Source organism: Cervus canadensis, chromosome 28 (genome assembly GCF_019320065.1).
Source record: "Cervus canadensis isolate Bull #8, Minnesota chromosome 28, ASM1932006v1, whole genome shotgun sequence".
Lineage (NCBI taxonomy): Eukaryota > Metazoa > Chordata > Mammalia > Artiodactyla > Cervidae > Cervus > Cervus canadensis.
In genome coordinates this window covers 32,207,167-32,228,629 of record NC_057413.1, presented here as the reverse complement: position 1 = coordinate 32,228,629, position 21,463 = coordinate 32,207,167, and the positions used below count along the sequence as shown (strand labels likewise).

General features: G+C 39.2%; 1 protein-coding gene across 15 annotated transcripts in view; it reads left to right on the top strand.

Annotated features, from left to right (window-relative positions):
* KHDRBS2 (KH RNA binding domain containing, signal transduction associated 2) overlaps positions 1–21,463 on the top strand; it is a 714,887-nt gene that overhangs the window by 637,577 nt on the left and 55,847 nt on the right. For 4 of the 15 annotated variants that reach the window (XM_043450330.1, XM_043450326.1, XM_043450324.1 and 1 more), the window contains one exon: positions 20,251–21,350. The exons of 5 other annotated variants lie outside the window; for them this stretch is intronic. In XM_043450330.1, coding sequence (XP_043306265.1) covers positions 20,251–20,348 — 98 coding nt within the window. In that variant the 3' untranslated portion in view covers positions 20,349–21,350. Of the gene's footprint in view, positions 1–20,250; positions 21,351–21,463 lie in introns of those variants that run through there. 6 more of the 15 variants (XR_006266120.1, XM_043450331.1, XM_043450332.1 and 3 more) reach the window with 3 other exon arrangements.

Genomic DNA, 21,463 nt, shown 5'->3' with positions numbered 1-21,463 from the left:
GGTAATACAAGTTATATACAGGCTACTTTTAGAACACTGTGCAAGTGAACATTGTGCTATGGAACCGGGCATTTTAAAATTCATTTAAAAATGAAAAATCAAATTTAGTCCCTTTTTGAGCAAATTTAGCCCCTTTTTGAAGAAGTATGTTTAAACAGTTAAATTAAAAGTTAATTTCATCTAAAATTCACTCAGTCAAAAGTCCACCTATAGCAAAGTAATGCTCAAAATTCTCCAGGTGAGGCTTCAACAGTACATGAACCGAGAACCTCCAGATGTTCAAGCTGGATTTAGAAAAGTCACAGGAACTGAGATCAAGTTCCCAAGATCCACTGGATCAAAGGAAAAGCAAGAGAATTCTATAAAAACATCTAATTCTGCTTTACTGACTATGCTAGCTTCTTAGACTCTGTAGATCCCAATAAACTGTGTAAAATTCTTAGAGAGATGGGAATACCAGACCGCCTTACCTGCCTCCTGAGAAACCTGTATGCAGGTCAAGAAGCAACAGTTAGAACCGGACATGCAACAACAGACTGGTTCCAAATTGGGAAAGGAATATATCAAGGCTGTACACTGTCACCATGCTTGTTTAACATATATGCAGAGCACATCATGTGAAATGCCAGGATGGATGAAGTATAAACTGGAATCGAGATTTCTGTGGAAAATATCACTAACCTCAGATATGCAGATGACACCATTATGGCAGAAAGCAAAGAGGAACTGGAGAGCCTCTTGATGAAAGTGAAAGAGGAGAGTGAAAAAGCTGGCTTAACACTCAGCATTCATAGCATGAAGAACATGGCATTTGGTCCCATCACTTCATGGCAAATAGATGGGGAAACAATGGAAATAGTGACAAACTTTATTTTCTTGGACTCCAAAATCACGGCAGATGATGACTGCAGTCATGAATTTGGAAGACGCTTGTTCCTTGGAAGAATAACTATGACCAACCTAGGTAGCATATCAAAAGGCAATCAAGGCTATGGTTTTTCCAGTAGTCATGTATGCATGTGAGAGTTGGACCATAAAGAAAGCTGAGCGCTGAAGAATTGGTGCTTTTGAACTGTGGTGTTGAAGACTGTTGAGAGTCCATTGAACTGCAAGAAGATCAAACCAATCAATTAGAAAGGAAAGCAATCCTGAATATTCATCGGAAGGACTGATGCTGAAACTCCAATACTTTGGCCACCTGATGTGAAGAACTGGCTCATTGGAGAAGACCCTGATGCTGGGAAAGATTGAAGGCAGGAGGAGAAGGGGACAATCAAGGATGAGATGGTTGAATGGCATCACTGAATCAATTGACATGAGTTTGAGCAAGCTCTGGGGGATGGTGAAGGCAGGAGAGGAGGCCTGGCACGGTGCAGTCCATGGGTTCACAAAGAGTTGGTTACGACTGAGTGACTGAACCACAACGACCATCAGGAAACTTACACAAGCCTCTTTTATAGCCTCATCCACCAATCCTTCAGCCTTTAGAACTGATACCACAATCACAGAGGGTAGATAAAATGAAATGGTAGAGGAATATGTCCAAGATGAAGAAACATGATGAAACCCTAGAAAAACAAGTAAATGAAGTTGAGATAGGCAACCCTCCAAAAACTGTATAATAATGATAATGAAGATGATACAGAATCTTGGAAAAAGAATGCAGGCAAGCATTGAGAAGATGCAATAAATGTTTGACAAACACGTAGGAGAACTAAAAAGCAAATAGAGATGAATGATATAGTAATTGAATTGAAAAATACAATAGAAGTAGTGAAAGAAGAACAACAGAGGAAGAAGAGCAGATAAGTGATTTTGAAGACAGAATGGTGGAAATCACTGCTGCAAAACAGAGTAAAGGAAAAACATTTAAAAGGAATGAAGGCAGTCTAAGAAACCTCTGGGACAACGTTAAACATACCAACATACCAACATATAGGGGTCCCAGAAGGAGAAGAGAGAAAGGACCCGAGAAAATATTTGAAGAGATAATTGCTGAAAACTTCCCTAACATGGAAAAGGAAACTGTCACCTACACCCAGGAAGCATAGAGAAAACCAGGCAGGATAAACTCAAGAAGGAACATGCCAAGACAAAAAATCAAATTGACAAAAATAAAATTCAAATAAAAAGTATTAAAAGCAACAAGTATTATACAAAGGAACTCCCATGAGATTATTAGCTAATTTCACAGCAGGAATCCTGCAGATCAGAAGGGAGTGACAGATATGGTCAATATGATAAAGGGAAAAAACATACAACCAAGAATATTCTACCCAGCAAGGCTCTCATTTAGAATTGACAGAGAAATCAAAAGCTTCACAGATAAACATAAGGTAAAAGAATTCGGCACCACTAGACCAGCTTTGCAATAAATGCTAAAGGAGATTCTCTAGGTAGGAAAGACGACAGCAAATTAAAATGACTTTGTACATATTTAAACTGGTATATCAAATCTCATGAGAACAGCAAACCCCAAAACTGCAGTGGATACAAACAAAAAAAGAAAAAAGAAAGAAAAAGCAACCCAAACACAACAGTAAAGATGGCCATCACACCACAAGAGAAGAGGACAAGAAAAGAAGAAAAAAATGACCTACGGAAACAAACCCAAAACAATTAAGAAAATGCATATAGGACATCTATGTTGATACTTACTTTAAAATTAAATGGATTAAATTCTCCAACCAAAAGACAAAGACTGGCTGAATAGATACTAAAACAAGACCTGTATATATGCTGTATACACAAGACACACTTCAGACCTAGGGATACATACAGACAGGAAGTAAGGGGATGGGAAAAGATATTCCATGTAAATAGAAATCTAAAGAAAGTTGGAGTAGCAATACCCATAATAGATAAAATAGACTTTAAAATGAAGACTGCTCTAAGATAAACAGAAGGACATTATATAATGATCAAGGGATCCTAAAAGAAGATATATCAATTGCAAATATATATGCATCCAACAAAGAACCTCAATACATAAGGCAAACACTAAAACCCATATAATGAGCAATTGACAGTAACCAACAGTAATAGTTGGGAGACATTTGTTGCCCAGGTTCTAAGTCATGTCCAACTCTTTGTGACCCCAGGGACTACAGCACTCCTCGCTATCTCCCAGAGTTTGCCCAATGGGAGACATTGACACCCCACTTACATCAGTGAACAGGACATCCAGATAGAAAGTTAATAAGGAAATATAGTGTTAAATGACAACATTGCAACAGATGGACTTAACTGATATTTATATAGTATTCCACCCAAAAGCAGCAGACTACGTATTTTTCTCCTGTGCACATGGGACATTCTCCAGTAGTGATCACATGCTGGGCCACAAAATGAGCCTCAGTAAATTTAAGAAAATTGAAATCCTATAAAACACCACAATGCTTTTCCAACCACAGTAATTCCATCCACCACAAATAAAGTACAAGAAAAAAAAACTGCATAACACACAAAAAAGCTGAAGGTTAAATAATATGCTATTAAACAACCAATGAATCACTGAAGAAGTCAAAGGAAATAAAAAAATACCTAGAGACAAATGAAAACAAAAAACACAATGATCCAAAGCCTATGGGATGCAAAAATCAACAGTTCTAAGAGGGAAGCTATTATAATAGCAATACAATCTTACCTCAGGAAACCAAACAAAATCTAACCTTACACCTAAAAGAGAAGGAGAAAGAACAACAAAACCTAAAGCTAGTAAAAGGAAAAAGAATCATAAAAATCAAAGTAAAATTAAACTAAATAAATATGAAGAAAACAATAGCAAAGATGAATGAAACGAAAATCTGGTTCTTTGAAAAGATAAAAAATATTATTAAACTTTTAGCTAGACTCATAAAAAAGGGAGAGAACTCAATTCAATAAAATTAGAAAGGAAAAATTACAACAGACACCACACAAATACAGAGGACTATAAGAGACTACTTCAAGCAACTGTATGTAAATAAAATGAACAACTTGGGAGAAATGAGCAAACTCTTAGAAAGGTACAATCACCCAAGACTGAAATGGAAAGAAATAGAAAATATAAAGAGACTAACCACAAGTACTGAAATTTAAATTTTATTTTTAAAATTCTCAACAACAAAAAAAGTCCAGAATCAGATGGCCTCACAGCCAAATTCAGTCAAACATTTTGGGAAGAGCTAACATCTATCCTTCTGAAACAATTAAAAACAAAAACAAAAAAACCTCAGAGGAAGGGAAACCCTTAAGCTCATTCTAAAAGACCACCATTACCCTGATACCAAAATCAGAAAAAGGTACACAACAAAAGAAAATTATAGACTAATATCATTGATGAATTAGATAGGACAACCCTCAACAAAATACTAGTAATCTGAATCCAACAATATATTAAAAGGATCATACACCATGATGAGGTCTGGGGTGAATAATTTTTCAGTATTCACAAAAATCAATCCATGTGATACACCACATCAACAATTTAAAGAATAAAAATAATATGATTATGCCAAGAGATGCAGATAAATCTTTGGACAAATTTCAACACCCATGTATGATTAAAAACTCTCCAGAAAGTAGACATAGAAGGAACCTACATTAAAATAATAAAGGTCATAGAGACAAAGCTACAGCAAACATTACTCTCAATGATGAAAAGCAAAAAGCATTTCCTCTAAGGTCAGAAAGAAGGCCAGATGCTTACTCTCATAACTTTTATTCAACATAGTTTTGGAAGCCCTAGCCATGGCAATCAAAGAAGAAAATAAATAAATAAAAAGAACCCAAATGTGAAAAGAAGAACTATATGTCACTGTTTGCAGATGGCATGATACTATACATAAAAGAATCCTAAAGGAGCTATCAATAACTATTAGACCTCATCAGTGTATTTGGTAACTTTGAAGGGTACAAATTTAATACCAAAAAAAAAAAAAAAAAAAGACTATTGCATTTCTAACACAGTAACAATGAAAGATAAGAAAGAGAAATTCAAGAAACAATCCCATTTACCTTTTCATCAAAATAAAATACCTAGAAATCAGCTCAGTTCAATCACTCAGTCATGTAAAACTCTTTGCAACCCCATGGACTGCATGCAGCACACCAGGCTTTCCTGTCCATCACCAACTTCCAAAGCTTACTCAAAACTCATGTCCATTGAGTCAGTGATGCCATCCAACGTTGTCCCCTTCTCTTCCCTCCTTCAATCTTTCCCAGAGTCAGGGTCTTATCCAATGAGTCAGTTCTTCACATTAGGTGGTCAAAGTATTGGAGCTTCAGCATCAGTCCTTCCAATGAATATTCAGGACTGATTTCCTTTAGGATTGACTGGTTTGATGTCCTTGCAGTCCAAAGGACTGTCAAGAATCTTCTCCAACACCACATTTCAAAAGCATCAATTCTTTGGTGCTCAGCTTCCTTTATTGTCCAACTCTCACATCCATACATGACTACTGGGGAAATTATAGCTTTGACTAGACATACCTCTGTTTGCAAAGTAATGGCCCTGCTTTTAATATGCTGTCTAGGTTGTTCATAGCTTTTCTTCCAAGAAACAAGCATCTTTTAATTTCACGGCCGCAGTCACCATCTGTAGTGATATTAGAGCCCAAGAAAATAAAGTATGTCACTGTTTCTATTGTGTCCCCATTTATTTTCCATGAAGTTATGGGACCGGATGCCATGATCTTCGTTTTTTGAATGTTGAGCATTAAGCCACCTTTTTCACTTTTCCCCTTTCACTTTCATCAAGAGGCTCTCCAGTTTCTCTTTGCTTTCTGCCATAAGGGTGGTGTCATTGGCATATCTGAGGTTATTGATATTTTCTCCTCCAATCTTCATTCCAGCCTGTGCTTCTTCCAGCCCAGCATTTCACATTATGTGCTCTGCGTATAAGTTAAATAATCAGGATGACAGTATACCACCTTGATGTACTCCTTTTCCAATTTGGAACCAGTCTGTGGTTCCATGTCCGGTTCTAACTGTTGCTTCTTGACCTGCATACAGATTTCTCAGGGGGCGGGTAAGGTGGTCTGATATTCCCATTTCTTTAAGAATTTTCCAGAGTTTGTTGTGTCCACACAAAGGCTTTGGCATATTCAATAAAGCAAAAGTAGATGTTTTTCTGGGACTCTCTTGCTTTTCTGTGATCCAACAGATATTGGCAGTTTGATCTCTGGTTCCTCTGCCTTTTTAAATCTGCCATTTCTAAATAAATGCATATTTAGGAATAAGCATACCTAAAGAGACAAAAGACCTGTACTCTGAAACAACAGTATGTTGATGAAAGAAATTAAATATTACATAAACAAATGGAAAGATATACCATGTTCTTGGACTGAAAGGATTAGTATTGTCAAAATGACTATACTACCCAAGGCAATCTAGAGATGCAATGGAATCCCAATCAAATTGCCAATGCCATTTTTCACAGAGCTAGAGACAAAATGTAATGTGTATGGAGACAGAAGAAACCCCAAATACCCAAAGAAATCTTAAAAAAGGAAAACGGAGCTGGAGGAATCAGACTCCCTGACTTCAGACTATACTATAATGCTATAGTCATCAAAACAGTACAGTACTGGCACAAAAATGGAAATATAGATGAATAGAACAGAAGAAGCTCAGAAATAATCCCATGCACCTATGGTCAAAGAATCTATGATGATGAAGCCAAGACTATAAAATGGAAAACAGACATTCTCTTCAATAAATGGTGCTGAGAAAACTGGACAACTATACATAAAAAATTGAAATTATATCATTCTTTAACACCATACACAAAAATAAACTCAAAATGGATTAAAGATCTAATATGAAACTGGACATGATAAAACTCTTAGATGAAAATATAGGCAGAACAGTCTCTGACAGGAGTCACAGGATCAAGATAAAGATTCATCTCCCAGAGTAATAGAAATAAAAGCAAAACAAATGGGACTTAATTAAACACAAAAGCTTTAGTACAGCAGAAGAAACCATAAACAAACCAAAAAGACAACCCACAGAATGGGAGAAAATATTTGCAAGCATTGTGACCAACAAGAAATTAGTTTCTAACATTCACAAGCAGCTCATGAGACTTAGCATCATCAAAACAAACAACCTAATCAAAGAAGGGGCTGAAGATTTAAATAGACATTTCTCCAAAGAAGACATATAGATAGCCAAGAGGCACATGTAAAGATGTTCAACACCGCTAATTATTAGAGAAATGCAAATCAAACTATGTGATATCACCTCACACCTGTCAGAATGGCTATCATCAAAAGATCCACAAACAATAAATGCTGGATAAGGTGTGGAGGAAAGGAAACCCTCCTACACTGCTCATGGGAATATAAATTGGGTTGGCCACTATGGAAAACAGTGTGGAGGCTCCTTAAGAAACTAAAAATAGAGCTACCAGGTGCTGGACTGTGCTTAGTCACTCAGTTGTGTCCAACTCTTCGTGACCCCATGGACTGAGTCCTCCAGGCTCTTCTTTCCATGGGTTTCTCCAGGCAAGATACTGGAGATGGTTGCCATGCCCTTTCCAGGGGATCTTCCCAACCCAGGAATCAAACCCAGGTCTCCCACGTTGCTTGCAGATTCTTTACCATCTGAGCCACCCGGGAAGCCCAAGAATACTGGAATGGGTAACCTAACCCTTCTCCAGGAGATCTTGACCCAGGAATCAAATTGGGATCTCCTGCATTGCAGGTGGATTCTTTACCAGCTGAGCTACCAGGGAAGACCCAGAGCTATCACATAACCCTGCAAATCCACTCCTTGGCGTATATCTGATGAAAAGCGTAGTCTGAAAGGATACACACATCCCAATGCTTATTACAGCACACTGCTTACAATAGGCAAGGTATGGAAGCAATTTAAATGTCCATCGACATAAAAATGGATAAAGATGTGAAAATACATATACATACATATACACAGTGGAATATTACTTAGCCATTAAAGACAATGAAATAATACCATTTGCAGCAACTTGGATGGACCTAAAGGTTTGTCATAGAGTGAAATAAGTCAGACAGAGAAAGAGAAGTAGTCTGATATCACTTATATGCAGAATCTTTTAAAAAATGATACAGAACAGAAACAGATTCACTGACTTAGAGAACAAACTTATGGTTACCAAGTGGAATGGGTGTAGGGGGGTAAGGATAGTTAGGGAGTTTGGGGTTGACATGTACACACTGCTCTGTTTAAAATGGATAACCAGCAAGAACCTAATGTATGACATAGAAAACTCCACTCAGTATTATGTAACAATATAAATGGTAAAATAATTTGAAAAGAATCGATACATGAATCACTTTGTTGTACACCAGAAACTAACAATGTCATAAATCAACTATGATAGAAATTGTTTTTTAACCAATAAGTTAAAAAATAAAATAAAAATAAATAACACCACCACGAAGGAGAGGGATGTTATACTAATCATTAGGGACTTCACCTAAGAACTTCTTCAAAGACTTAAATGGGTCTCACTGCTTGAGGAAAATATCAGTATTCGGGATAAGTTCCTGCCATTACTGACTCAATGGACATGAGTTTGAGCAAACTCAGGGAAATAGTGATGGACAGAGAAGCCTGTTGTGCTGCAGTTCATGAGGTCACAAAGAGTGGGACACGACTTAGTGACTGAATAACAACAACCTCAATAGCCAAGAGAAGCGCTTCAAAATTCCCAAAGACCCAACCTATCTCCGACTTGTGGGAGCTTTACCAGAAATCATCATTCTTAATATGAACCAAAATAGTAAGTGATCAAAAAATGCGCTATAACATTTACTCATTGTTAGGGAAGATGTAAGGTTTTTCTTAATATATTAAACAAAGTGAAACCTTTCATTTGCCAATATTTAATAGGTATCTAAATTTGGGTCTTTTGTACTTGAAATCTTAAACTAATTTGTTCTACTGATTCTTTTCCCAGATTGGTCCATTTCCAGGCAATAATAAAATGACTTTCCATTTTTAAAGTCTTACCTTTATCAATAAAATTACTTGTATTTTGAAACCATAGAACTTTTTTTTTCAATAAGCAATATAGAATACTTACATTCTTTACATGATCACTAAAGTCATCAAATCTAATTTTCTAAAATAGAGCCAAGAGTCAGACCATGTTTGGCCCTGCATGGAATTCCTTGCTAAAAATTTGGGGCTTTATCTTAAGTGTGCTACAAGAGCAACTGAACAGGCATAACTAATTGTACTTGGACAAGTCCTTCTCTCAAGAAGATGGAGAATAATAATGTATATACACACACAACAGTAGAGAATATATATATATATACTCTACTATATATATATATATAATACATATATATGTATATGTACAATGTGTGTGCATATGTATAATAAAACATATATAATTATGGCATATACATGTATACTTACATATACATGTGTAGATGCTTAAAATAAAGGAAAAACAAAACAATAACAAGGTAGTTGTGTATGTACTCAGGGCAAAGATGATAATGGCTTGGCATGGATAGGATTAGTAGGAATAGAAAGAAACAGATGAGCTAAATGGTTGAGAAAAGACAAACCCTGATGATTGCTTATATCTACTGAGGAAACTTCAGAGGATGCTGAGGGTTTTTGATACACAACTAGGTAAGTTGTTGGTAATAGTGCTATTCACTGAAATATGAAACTTACAGCATTAAGTAGCATGGAGAAAGAGTTTTTAAAAAAAATGACTGACACTTGAGGAGATGTCCCACAGGCATTTAGATATGCATGTCAGAAGCTCACAGTGGTTTGTGACAATTAAAATACACCATCAATGTGTAAATGAAAAGACTTGCCGACTTGTCAAAGATGCCTTTCCATAAGAAAGAGGCAGAACTAGAACCCAAATGCAGGCCTGGCTATAGGACTAACAGGTTGTTGTTGCTTAGTTGCTAAGTCATATCCAACTCTTGCGATCCCTGTGGACAGAGGAACCTGCCAGTCTCCTCTGTCCATGGGTTAGGACTCATAGGACTTTCATTCACGCTCAAGGATACATCTGAGGGAGGCCTGTGGCTTCTTTTGGGGTACAAAATGAAGATGCAAAATATTTAAATATAATTATTCAGTAAACAATTACCAAGTACCTATCATATGTGTCTTAAAACTCTAGAGTTTGGAATGGAATAGCTTCATTATTCTCTAAATGGATTATCCCAAGTGTTACTTGTTTCTAATTCCAAAGAGGTAAGGTGGGAAGATCAGTATATATGTAATTTTGGTGAAGATGGGAGTACATGCAATCAAGTACATATCTTTTGCTGAGGGCTTGTGCCAGTCACAAGAAGTAGTCATCACCATTAAGAATGTTGGTGCTTTTGTAGACATGAAAAGGTAGAAGAATTGGGCTCATAAAATTGGTTCCTGAAAATACCTAGATATCTGAAGACCTGTTCTTCTAGTTTTTGCCCAGAGAATGCCTCATTTCTGCTCTCCATCCTGCACTTCTTTCAGGGGGTGTTGAAAATCATCAGCTGCAGCCATACATGGTTTAATCCTTGTAGTAGTAGATGGCAAGTGTCAATTTGTAGTTGACATTTCTTAGAACATAACTCATTATGTTCATCTCTGAAAAGAGATGTTGGTCAGTCATATTTCCCCCTCATTACTCTTCCATTTTACCCTCTGTGTCTTAAAACAATAAACTCTGCAATTACATATAGTGACAATACAAATTGTGTGAATAAAATGGTTGAACCATTAGGTTCTAATATTTCAATAATATTATAAAAAGTTCAGAGCAGATCAGCTAAAAATGACTTTCACTTTGGATAAATATACACCTAGATTTTCCCCTCAGCACATTCACTTCAAGCAGCCCACATTTTTGTTAACAAAATTAAAGCTACATTCTCACACATTTAGCTAATCAATTATTTGTTGTTGGACTCAATTGTTATACAATCAGAGAGGAGTAAAATAAATTGTCTTATTTGCTAGCCAAGCAGAGAAAAGTAAAAAGAGAATGGAATCCAGGGGCTTCCTTCAGATAAAAGAAAGTGAAGTCGCTCAGTCATGTTAGACTCTTTGAGACCCCATGGACTTTAGCCCACCAGGCTCCTCCATCTGTGGAATTTTCTAGGCAAGAGTACTGGAGTGGGTTGCCATTTCCTTCTGCAGGGGATCTTCCCGATCTAGGGATCGACCCCGGGTCTCCCCCATTGCAGGTAGATGCTTTACTGTCTGACCCACCAAGTGGAAAGATGGTGAGACAATTATAAATATATATGTTCTGTACTCTTGTAGCACATTTAAGATAAAGTCCCAAATTTTAGCAAGGAATTCCATATATATGTTAGGAAAGCTACTAAATTTTCTGAGTTATTGCTTTCTCATCTTAAAGGAAGACAACACTAGCACCTATCTTGCAAGAAAATTGTATTTGCTAATAAAATACATAAAATGCCTAGCACTACACATGACCCCTAGTAGGTGTATCTTCATTTTTTCAGTAGGATAGGTATTTTACAATTAAATAATGAAAATTTGCATTATTATTATAGAGTTTTACAACCACTAAAAAGCATCTAACTTAACATATTCTCTTTGGGAATAAATAGCCATAAAGTGATATGTTCTTAAATATTTGAAAGATGCTTTTAAATAGAATGATATTCCTCTAAGAAATGAGAAATCTGAGTACAACAAACTGAGTGGCTCAGAGCCAATGTGAACTTTAATAAATCTGTTGTAATGCTCTTGTATGATTATATGATGGGAAACCAAAGACACTTGTGACTTGTTATAATAGAGATCAATTTAGGTTTCTCACATTAAGGTGTGATTTTTGCAAATTGGTTTGCAGTATGTGAAAAATAAGTGACAAGGGCTGTCCATTTTTGTTGCAGTGTGATTAAAGAAAATTTTGATATTCTTTTTCATATCTCAGAAATAAAAGCAACTAGTTATCTAGCAAAATGTGAGCATAAGAGCTATGCCCTAGATAATCTTTATGATGCTCTATGTCCTTTCTGAGCTACTCTCTAACAGCAATTTACTTTGAAGATGGCATGTTAAACCTACTTCTGGGAACAAAAACATTAAAATTTTACTTTCCAGGTAAATAATACAGACTTTTCATAAATTGGCACCTTTTTCCTGAGCTTCATTCCCCCCCTAACAACCTCAATGTTCATAGTATCTCTGCAGCAATCAGAGAACATCATTTTGCAAGTTTAAAAATAATCCAGATTTTTCTTTCCCACTCTGACTGCTCCCCAAAGTACCTAATCCTGTGGTGGGAATGAAAGTGCATTGAGAAATACTTACCACTTAATAGTCCTGATTTGCTGAGAGCAGAGCATTTGAGATGCAAAAGATTTTAAAGTCACTAGAGTAACATTTAATGCAGAAGAAGAGTTACCTGAGTGTGGGGAGAGAGCAAATTAGCCAAGATGGTGTGTTCAGGCTCTCTCACCCACGTTTTGTAAACAATGACTATGAAACAGCTGAGATCATTTATAGCACTGCACAGTGGACATCACGAGGTACTTGCTTGGTCACAAGCTACTTTGTGCTGCAGTGATATGTAAGCTCCACCCAGAAAGCGGTGGCATTACTACTGCATCAGAGCTGTGTCTGTTGGGTCAACCACGAGAGGAGAGAATTGTGGTACGGCTGCTGTGTCAGCCAGGAGAGAAGAAACGTGTCTTGAATTTCTACAGTTCCTTGAGTCTTCTTCCAGCCTCTTAGCTTGTGCCTTTCCTCCCCTGGGTTCAGCTTACAGTGAGATACACAGCAAGACAATTGGTGACATGAACAGCATCAGTGATACACTGAGTAATTTACATCCCTTTATCAAAGTAAAATATTCTGGAATGATGCTTATTAGCATGTAAGGGATATACACCTATAAATCCTGCAAAACTCTGTGGCCTAATTGCTAAGAATGTGTTTCTTAATGAGTCCTATTTCACTTATTTTGCATAATTGATTCTTAAATTCATTTTAGTAAGATCATTTCTTTATTTGTACCTTATAAATATTTATGGTGTCCTTACTACTTGTCTATCACTGTAAAAAAAAGTCTTTCTTTTTGTAGCTGTTAGAATCAAACTGGATCAGGTGGTGCTGTTATTGAAAGGAGGTTTGGGGAGGAGGGTGTGTGTCTGGCTGCTCGCTGCTCAAAAGCCAGTAAACAGGCCAGGCTGGTGGAAAGGAAAGTTTGCTTTATTTCAGATGCCAGCAACTTGGCGGAAGGGTGGCAGACATTTGTCCAAAGGATGACTCCCCCTTGACAAGCAGTGGGTGAGAGCCTCTATAGATGGCTGGGGGCGGGGGCGGGGGGGGGGGGGCTACATGCAGAAACAGCACAGTCATCTCTAACAGTCATTTTCAAATTGGTCATCAGTGTTCTGACTAGCATCATTTTGGTTGTTTTCAGTTCAGTTCAGTTGCTCAGTCGTGTCTCACTCTTTGTGACCCCATGAACCGCAGCACGCCAGGCCTCCCTGTCCATCACCAACTCCCAGAGTTCACCCAAACCCATGTCCATCGAGTCAGTTATGCCATCCAACCATTTCATCCTCCATCGTCCCCTTCTCCTCCTGCCCTCAATCTTTCCCAGCATCAGGGTCTTTTCCAATGAGTCAGCTCTTCACATCAAGTCGCCAGAGTATTGGAGTTTCAGCTTCAGCATCAGTCCTTCCAATGAACACCCAGGACTGATCTCCTTTAGGGTGGACTGGTTGGATCTCCTTGCAGTCCAAGGGACTCTCACAAGTCTTCTCCAACACCACAGTTCAAAAGCATCAGTTCTTCAGTGCTCAGCTTTCTTTATGGTCCAACTCTCACATCCATACGTGACTACTGGAAAAGCCATAGCCTTGACTAGATGGACCTTTGTTGGCAGAGTAATGTCTCTGCTTTCTAATATGCTGTCTAGGTTGGTCATAACTTTCCTTCCAATGAGTAAGTGTCTTTTAATTTCATGGCTGCAATCACCATCTGCAGTGATTTTGGAGCCCCCCAAAAATAAAGTCAGCCACTGTTTCCACTGTTTCCCCATCCATTTGCCATGAAGTGATGGGACCGGATGCCATGATCTTAGTTTTCTGAATGTTGAGCTTTAAGCCAACTTTTTCACTTCCCTCTTTCACTTTAATCAAGAGGCTCTTTAGTTCTTCTTCACTCTCTGCCATAATGGTGGTGTCATCTGCACCACCCTTGGTTGTTTTAGGTACAGTTAATCTTCAGTTCTGGGATGGACTTATTCCCATTTCATTGCAGTCAGTTCTCAGAATTGTGGCAGCTCAAGTCCTGGGTACAGTCTGGTCATCCTGTAGTTAACTTCTCCACCTGGTGTTTTGGTATCTATAAGACAGCTCATAGGATATGGCTCAGAATATTATCTACAGCCTTTGAGAAACAACTAAAGGTCCTTGACTATGTTTAATGACTACGCTATTACTATTTAGTCTCCTTAGACTGTTTTCCTTTGCTTCAGCATTTCTCACTTCTCTGATTAAATTTATTCTTTGACTAAAGTTTTCCACAGGCAAAAGGCAGGCAGAAGGCATGGTGGGGGCTGGGGGTGTGGGCAAGGATCATAGAGTCCTGCTCCATTTCGGTACAAAATAATTAATACAGGAAACATTTTAAAGAATATGAGTTCTCTGGGTTAAACAGGGTCTGAATTCTTAGTCACACCATATATTTATTCAGAAAATAAGCTACTTGATTCAGTGTTAAAGTTCAATCCAAGTTGAATTGAATGATGGGAGTTAGTAACTCCCATCTGCAGGCTTTCCTCAGATGTCTATTACAACTGTCGTGATTTATGACACCTCATGTTACTCTTGTCCTGTGATCTCCTCAAGGCTCCTTAAACCATCTTCCTATGCAGGGCTTAGTATAAGGACTGGCACATAGGAGATCTGAAAGAAAAACAAGAAAATTTTATTTAATGAATGCTTTATTTGCCTACTTTCCTTCCTATTATATATTGTCAGTCAGTTCAGTCGCTCAGTCCTGTCTCACTCTTTGCAACCCCATGGACTGCAGCCCACCAGGCTTCCCTGTCCATCACCAACTCCCGGAGCTTACTCAAACTCATGTACATTGAGTCGGTGATGCCATCGAACCATCTCACCCTCTGTCGTCCCCTTCACCTCCTGCTTTCAATCTTTCCCAGCATCAGAGTCTTTTCAAATGAGTCAGTTCTTCACATCAGGTGGCCAAAGTATTGGAGTTTCAGCTTCAGCATAAGTAAACAACTTCCAATGAATATTCAGGACTAATTTCCTTTAGGATGGACTGATTGGATCTCCTTGCAGTCCAAGGGACTCTCAAGAGTCTCCTCCAACACTGAAGTTCTAAAGCATCAATTCTTTGGCGCTCAGCTTTCATTATACACTGTAAGGTACATTAAAATCTGGATTGGGAAACCCAACCAGAAATGGTAGGGATTTGATCAAATCAGTTGAACTCTACTTCCCATATCTTCATTTGCTTTTTCCAGAGCCACAATTCAGTAAACCACTCCAGTAATTTCCAACTTGGCAGTTAGTTTGTTCCCTTTTCTAAGGAATAATGTATTTATTTGCTCTATTCATATACATAGAGTAGCTAGTGCTTCTCAGGAAACAATTATCTTGATATTGAGAGAATTTTACTCTCCCTATCGTTTTCTAAAAGTTAAAAGAATGCTAAATTTTATTGTCTGCAATAATTTTTCAATAACATCCTTCATAGGAATTGAAATATTTGGCCAGGACTCCAAAATTTGTATGGAGTCCTAAAATATTTTAAATCCACTCTATCTGCTAAATAGAAGAACCCCAAGAAGACAGACAAATTCAAAGTTCACCTGGATCTTTGTAAGTTCACATTTTAGAGAATTCCCATCATTAGCACTTTATAATAATTTGTCTATCCCTATGTGCAAGGTTCTATGGTGGACTCAAGTTGAAATCACTCTGAATTTCTAAGAATTACTTATATCTCTGAATTAATTCAAGAGCTTCCGGTGAGCAGTGAGGGTATTGGCTGACAACACAAGGCTCACTGACGCACCGTATGATTCATGACGAAGGAAACTGTTTATTGAGTGAGTGCTTTCCAGTCCAGACCCAAAGTCCAAAACTTGAGTGAGAGAAGCTGGCTTGTATTACATTGTGGTGACTGACTATCTGTAACCATTCTGATATTAAGAAAAATATAGACCAAGGGAATATGCGCAGATAGAAATAGTATTTCCCTCACCTTTTATTATTGAAAAGATGTAAACAATGGGCCCAAGATCTGGATTCAGTGAAATTGATTTCTTCTGCTAATGGTAAGGACTCTTAGACAAATCTAAAACTCGCTTTGCCTGGGGAGGATTTCAGCTTGCCTTTTTTGTTAACATTGAAGTGGAATATGGCCTTTGTAGCCTGACACCAAATTAAATCTCAAAGACTGAATTTGGGGTGAAGCAGAAGAGAACAGACTTGGGCCCGCGCCCACCCCGTCATTCCGGGGAGGGTCCCGCTGGGCCCGCCAGGCACCCGGCACTGCACGTGGGGCCACTCGTTTGCCCTGCGCCCCGGCAGGCCCAGTGGTGAGCCCAGGGCAGGGAAGCGAGGTCGGGCTCCGCAGCCCCGCAGCCTTGAGGAGCCTCCAGCCGCAGCCAGTGTGCGGACTCGGCTGGGTCGCCTCGCTCGAGAGAGTGTCCCCAGGACGAGAGCCTTGGGGTCGGGCTAGAAGAAGACGGCTCTGCGGCGGACGGACGGGCGAGATGGGCGGGCTGGGCGCCTCCGCTGCACGCGGTGAGGCCGCGGCCCGCCGGCCCAGACCGCGGGCCAGGGACGCGGGAGGCTCCGGGGTGGCTGGGCCTGCCGGCGCCCCAGGGCCGCCCCCGTGTCCGCGGCGCCTGTGTTCCCGCCGTCTCCGCCGCGTCTCGGTCTTCCCGGCCCCCGGAGCGCCCGCGTCCCTCGCGGTGCAGGCGCGCCGCCCTCAGTCGCGGCCCGCACTGCCCGGCCCCGCAGGGGGCCAACCTCGCCCACGTCCCCCGTCTGGGGCCGAACTGGCCTCGTCTCGCGGGGGTGTATTCCCCCTGCCTCTTGGCCGGCGGCCCGCCGGGCGGAGAGCCCTCCGTGGTTCTAGGGGGAGCTGGGCACGGAGGGCTGCGCGTGGGGGGCGCAGGACAGCAGTGCCGGAGTGTTCTCCCGGCGGGTGCCCGGACCGCCCCTGTGCTGGAGGCCTCTGGCGGTGAGACCCCGTGATGGGCCCCGGGGGCCTACTTGCATCCGGATCATTTTGAACAGCCCAGGGGCTGGTCGTGGTGGCGCGCAGCCTCCCCACCTCCACCATCAGTTTGCTGTTCTGGAGAGTTGGCGTTATTTAGTTGCTAAGTCATATCTGACTCTTTTGTGACCCTATGGAATGTAGCTCGCCAGCTTCCTCCATCCATGGAATTTCTCAGGCAAGAATACCGGAGTGGGTTGCCATTTCCTTCTTCAGGAGACTTTCCTGACCCAGGGACTGAACTGGTGAATTCTACATTGGCAGGCAGACTATCACTACGCCACCAGGGAGGCCCCCTGGAGCTTTAGATAAAGTCAAATAAAACTAAGTCAGTGAGTTTTTATTAAACACATGTGCTCTGTGGCAAGTCCCCAAGATTATGCCAGTTTAAAAGCTCTAACAAATCTGGGAGTAGATATGGCAGCTACGACTGTGTTGTTTTGCGTTTCTGCAGGAACATTCAGCGTCTAAGAAACAATCCAGGACTTCATCTCCTGGGAAACTTGAAACCTATATTATTCGCAGCTCCTAAAACACATAAATTGCAACTCAGGGATCTTCAACACCTTAGATCAAATGAAGCAAAAGATGGTGCATTCCCCCTGTTAAAAACAGTAATAGAACAGGGTAGATTTTATCTTCTATCACTAGAGGGTGAAGACATTAACATATTCTTGATAATTCATAGACAAAGTATAAAATTCACATTATATAAGGCTGACAAGGCTTAACCTATTTTCCCTTCCAGTACATCAAAGAAATTTTTCTTTAATTCCAATCAAGTACACAGATCACATTATTCTCCAAAATGTTTATGTTGAGAAAGTCCAGCTGTTGCTGCTGCTGCTAAGTTGCTTCAGTCTATGCCTCTATGGGGTCTGTGTGACCCCACAGACGGCAGCCCACCAGGCTATCCCATCCCTGGGATTCTCCAGGCAAGAACACTGGAGTGGGTTGCCATTCCCTTCTTCAGTGCATGAAAATGAAAAGTGAAAATGAAGTTGCTCAGTCGTGTCTGACTGCTAGTGACCCCATGGACTGCAACCTACCAGGCTCCTTCATCCATGGGATTTTGCAGGCAAGAGTACTAGAGTGGGTTGCCATTGCCTTCTCCGGAGAAAGTCCAGCAGCTCGGACTTAAATTCCTGTCTTCAAGAGATGCTGTGAAAAAGACCAATATCTACAATCCCCCACCAAAAAAGAAAACATGATATGGAGTGTGGCCTGTAAGCCTTTCCTGTAAAAGTCCAGAGTGTAAATACTTTAGGCTTTACACCAGTATGGTCACAATCACGCAAGTCTTCCTTTGTAGAGAAAAGGCAACCACATACAATGTTTTAATAAATAAGCGTACTTGTATTCTAGTAAAACTGCATTTATTAAAACAGACATCTGGCCAAATTTGGCTCAAAGGTCTTAGTTTTCCAACCCCTGATCCAGGTATATCTATATTCTGACCCAAGGTAACATTTCTCATATTTATTTAGGGTCTCACTTTTATGTCCCAATATATACTGAAATAAACATAAGCATGTACCTTAAAGGGTTTCCCTCGTGGCTCAGATGATAAAAATAAATAGTGAAAGAGATGAAATCCTTCATTTATCATCTTATATTATTTGTAATGAAGGTATTCTGATGAAGGATATCTTTAGACACCTAATGTTCACCCCTTTAATGCTATTTTCCCCTACATCAACCCAACTTTTGTTCATTTTTCTATATGTAGATCATTATTCCTTGCATTATAGTAAGTACAATTTAAATTTTTTCTTATTATGTTTGCTGATGACATTTTTAAAGCACTTGAACTTTTCAGAGGTATATGCCCTCAATCTGCAGTGATTTTCCAGTTATTTCCATTACCACCACCTTTTATATCAGCTATCGATACCAGTGTATGTCTTTCTAGTAATCCCTCTTCTTATTCCCATACTTCCTCCCACCATAGTCCAGTCTGCTCTCTAATGAAGAACTGAATTCTGATTGAAAGGCCTAGATAACCTAGCTTCTGGGACCATATAAGTCACCACGGACACTTTGGCCCTTTGTAGAAGCACTACATCTCCCTTCCGGGTACACAGACTTTCCAGAAACTATTTTTCACAATACCCAAAAGCTTGGTTGCTTTTCTTGTCTGTTGGCCAGGTCCCAGAACATTGAGGTTACTGGAAGTCAGATTAAACATAAATGATGAATTGTCCTAGTGTACTAATACCGCTTTATTTTCCAACTTGTTTATTGGAAAAACTGATAGAAGATTTTTCTTTACTGATTTGGCTACTGAAACTTACTCTCACTAACTTGGATAGATTAGCACAAATGAACCTCAAACTTGGACCCTGATCTGTGACCACAACCTTTATGGCATCAGGGACTGGTTTCACAGAAGACAGTTTTTCCAGACCAGGGTGGGGGAAGGTTCGGGGATGATTCAAGTGCACTTTATTTCTAACTTAATGCCACTGTTGATCTGACAGGAGGTACCAGTCCATGGCCCAGAGGCTGGGGACCCTTGATCTAGGGGACCATGTAAAAATTCCCAAACCCTGGGTCTCAACCTTTAGAGTTTCTAATCATTTGGTTTTGGAGATAGAAAACAGACATTAGGCATTTTGGGTCTTGTTTGGTTTCAAGATTCCCAGATTATTCTTATGTTAATCAGTGGCTAAAAACTGCTGTTTTCCCCTATCCAGCTTCTTTTAGGAGTCTGTGTAAAGAATAAGGAAGGGGTGGTTTACCTTGATGCTCCTCTTTCTTTTTAATATGGACTTTCTGTTTAAATGTTCTTAACTTTCTGTGCTTTGAAAAATGCCATGCTGGCTTATTTCCAAGTGGTTGCATTTCAAAATATATACTCTTTTCAGATGATCTCACCATGTGGAACATGTAGTAAGGCTAGAGCCTTCAGTGTTAAGATGCCTTACTCTCTTTTCTACTATTGCATCTTAAGTAACTGCTTTCAATAACTGTGAAGGAAAGTGAATGTTACTATCTATCTCTTGTTCATAGCGCCAGAAGAATGGGCCACGACTCACTCCAGCCTGAAAGCACCTCCATCAAGGTCAGCCCGAGGGGGATACAGGGAGCACCCCTATGGTAGATACTGAGGGTTCTCCTCGCCTGTGACCTCACCTCAGAGACAGTTCATAGCCTGTGGTCTCCACATAAACAACAACATGACAAGTAATAGTCCTTTTTTTTTGTTCCTATTCTAGGGATAACTGCCCATGATTGCTCCCATCTATTTCTTGTATTTCCCCTATACAGTTGGCATGACAATGACACTATTATTATTTTACAACACAGACTAAAAAAGATGTTGGCAAGCATCGTCTATAAACCATCATTCAGTAGGATGATACTCTCTGGGTTGTTTTCATTGTTGTGTGTAATCTTTTTCTCTCTCTCTCTCTATTATTTTTTTTTTTTTAAACAAAGAGCATGAATCTCTTAACAGACTTTGAGTCTCAATCAATTAGAAAAACTTTGTTTAAGTTTACTAAAAGACTGTAACACAATATTTGAACTAGCTATAATAAAGTTGTAGATAAGATGTTTTAACCTGTCTTTTAATATCTGTTAGTTAGATGAAGCTGTTTGATATTAAGTTTGTAAATTTAATTTTAAATGCTGTTTTAATGGAGTTGAAAACAAGCAGCTACTGTATGTATGTAGCTAACTGAATTTGTTTAGTGTTTTAACCTGTATTTGTTAAAAAAGAAAAAAACACACATAAAGTTCCATGTGTAAGCTTCTCTAAATAGGAAACCACAATTTGTCAAATATGTTTGCCATAATTTGTCAATAAAGCTGAAAGCTTTTGTAAAAACTAAATTTGGAATTACTTGTTTTCTAGCTTTAAATGCCTGCTTTATTTCTTCTTCAAGATATGCCTAAAATGTTTTCTATTTAAAAATTACAAAAATGAACCCAAGCCTGTTTTAAGATATTTGTGTAATACTTTAAAAGTGTACTAATAACTTATGGTTGTTAAATAATTTAAAAGTTAGCAAACTAAACTGTTACATGAATCATGGTTAGTAGACACTAATGTATAACATGTTAATGGAAAAAAATGGATTTAGAATAATAAATGGATTTTAAACTATCCTCTAAGCTTTATCTTGCTAAACACAAATTCTGGTTGACTTGTTTGCATTAGCTTGTCTCTCGTGAGAAAGAGTAATGGAGTATAAAGAGGTAAGATTACCACTTACCACTG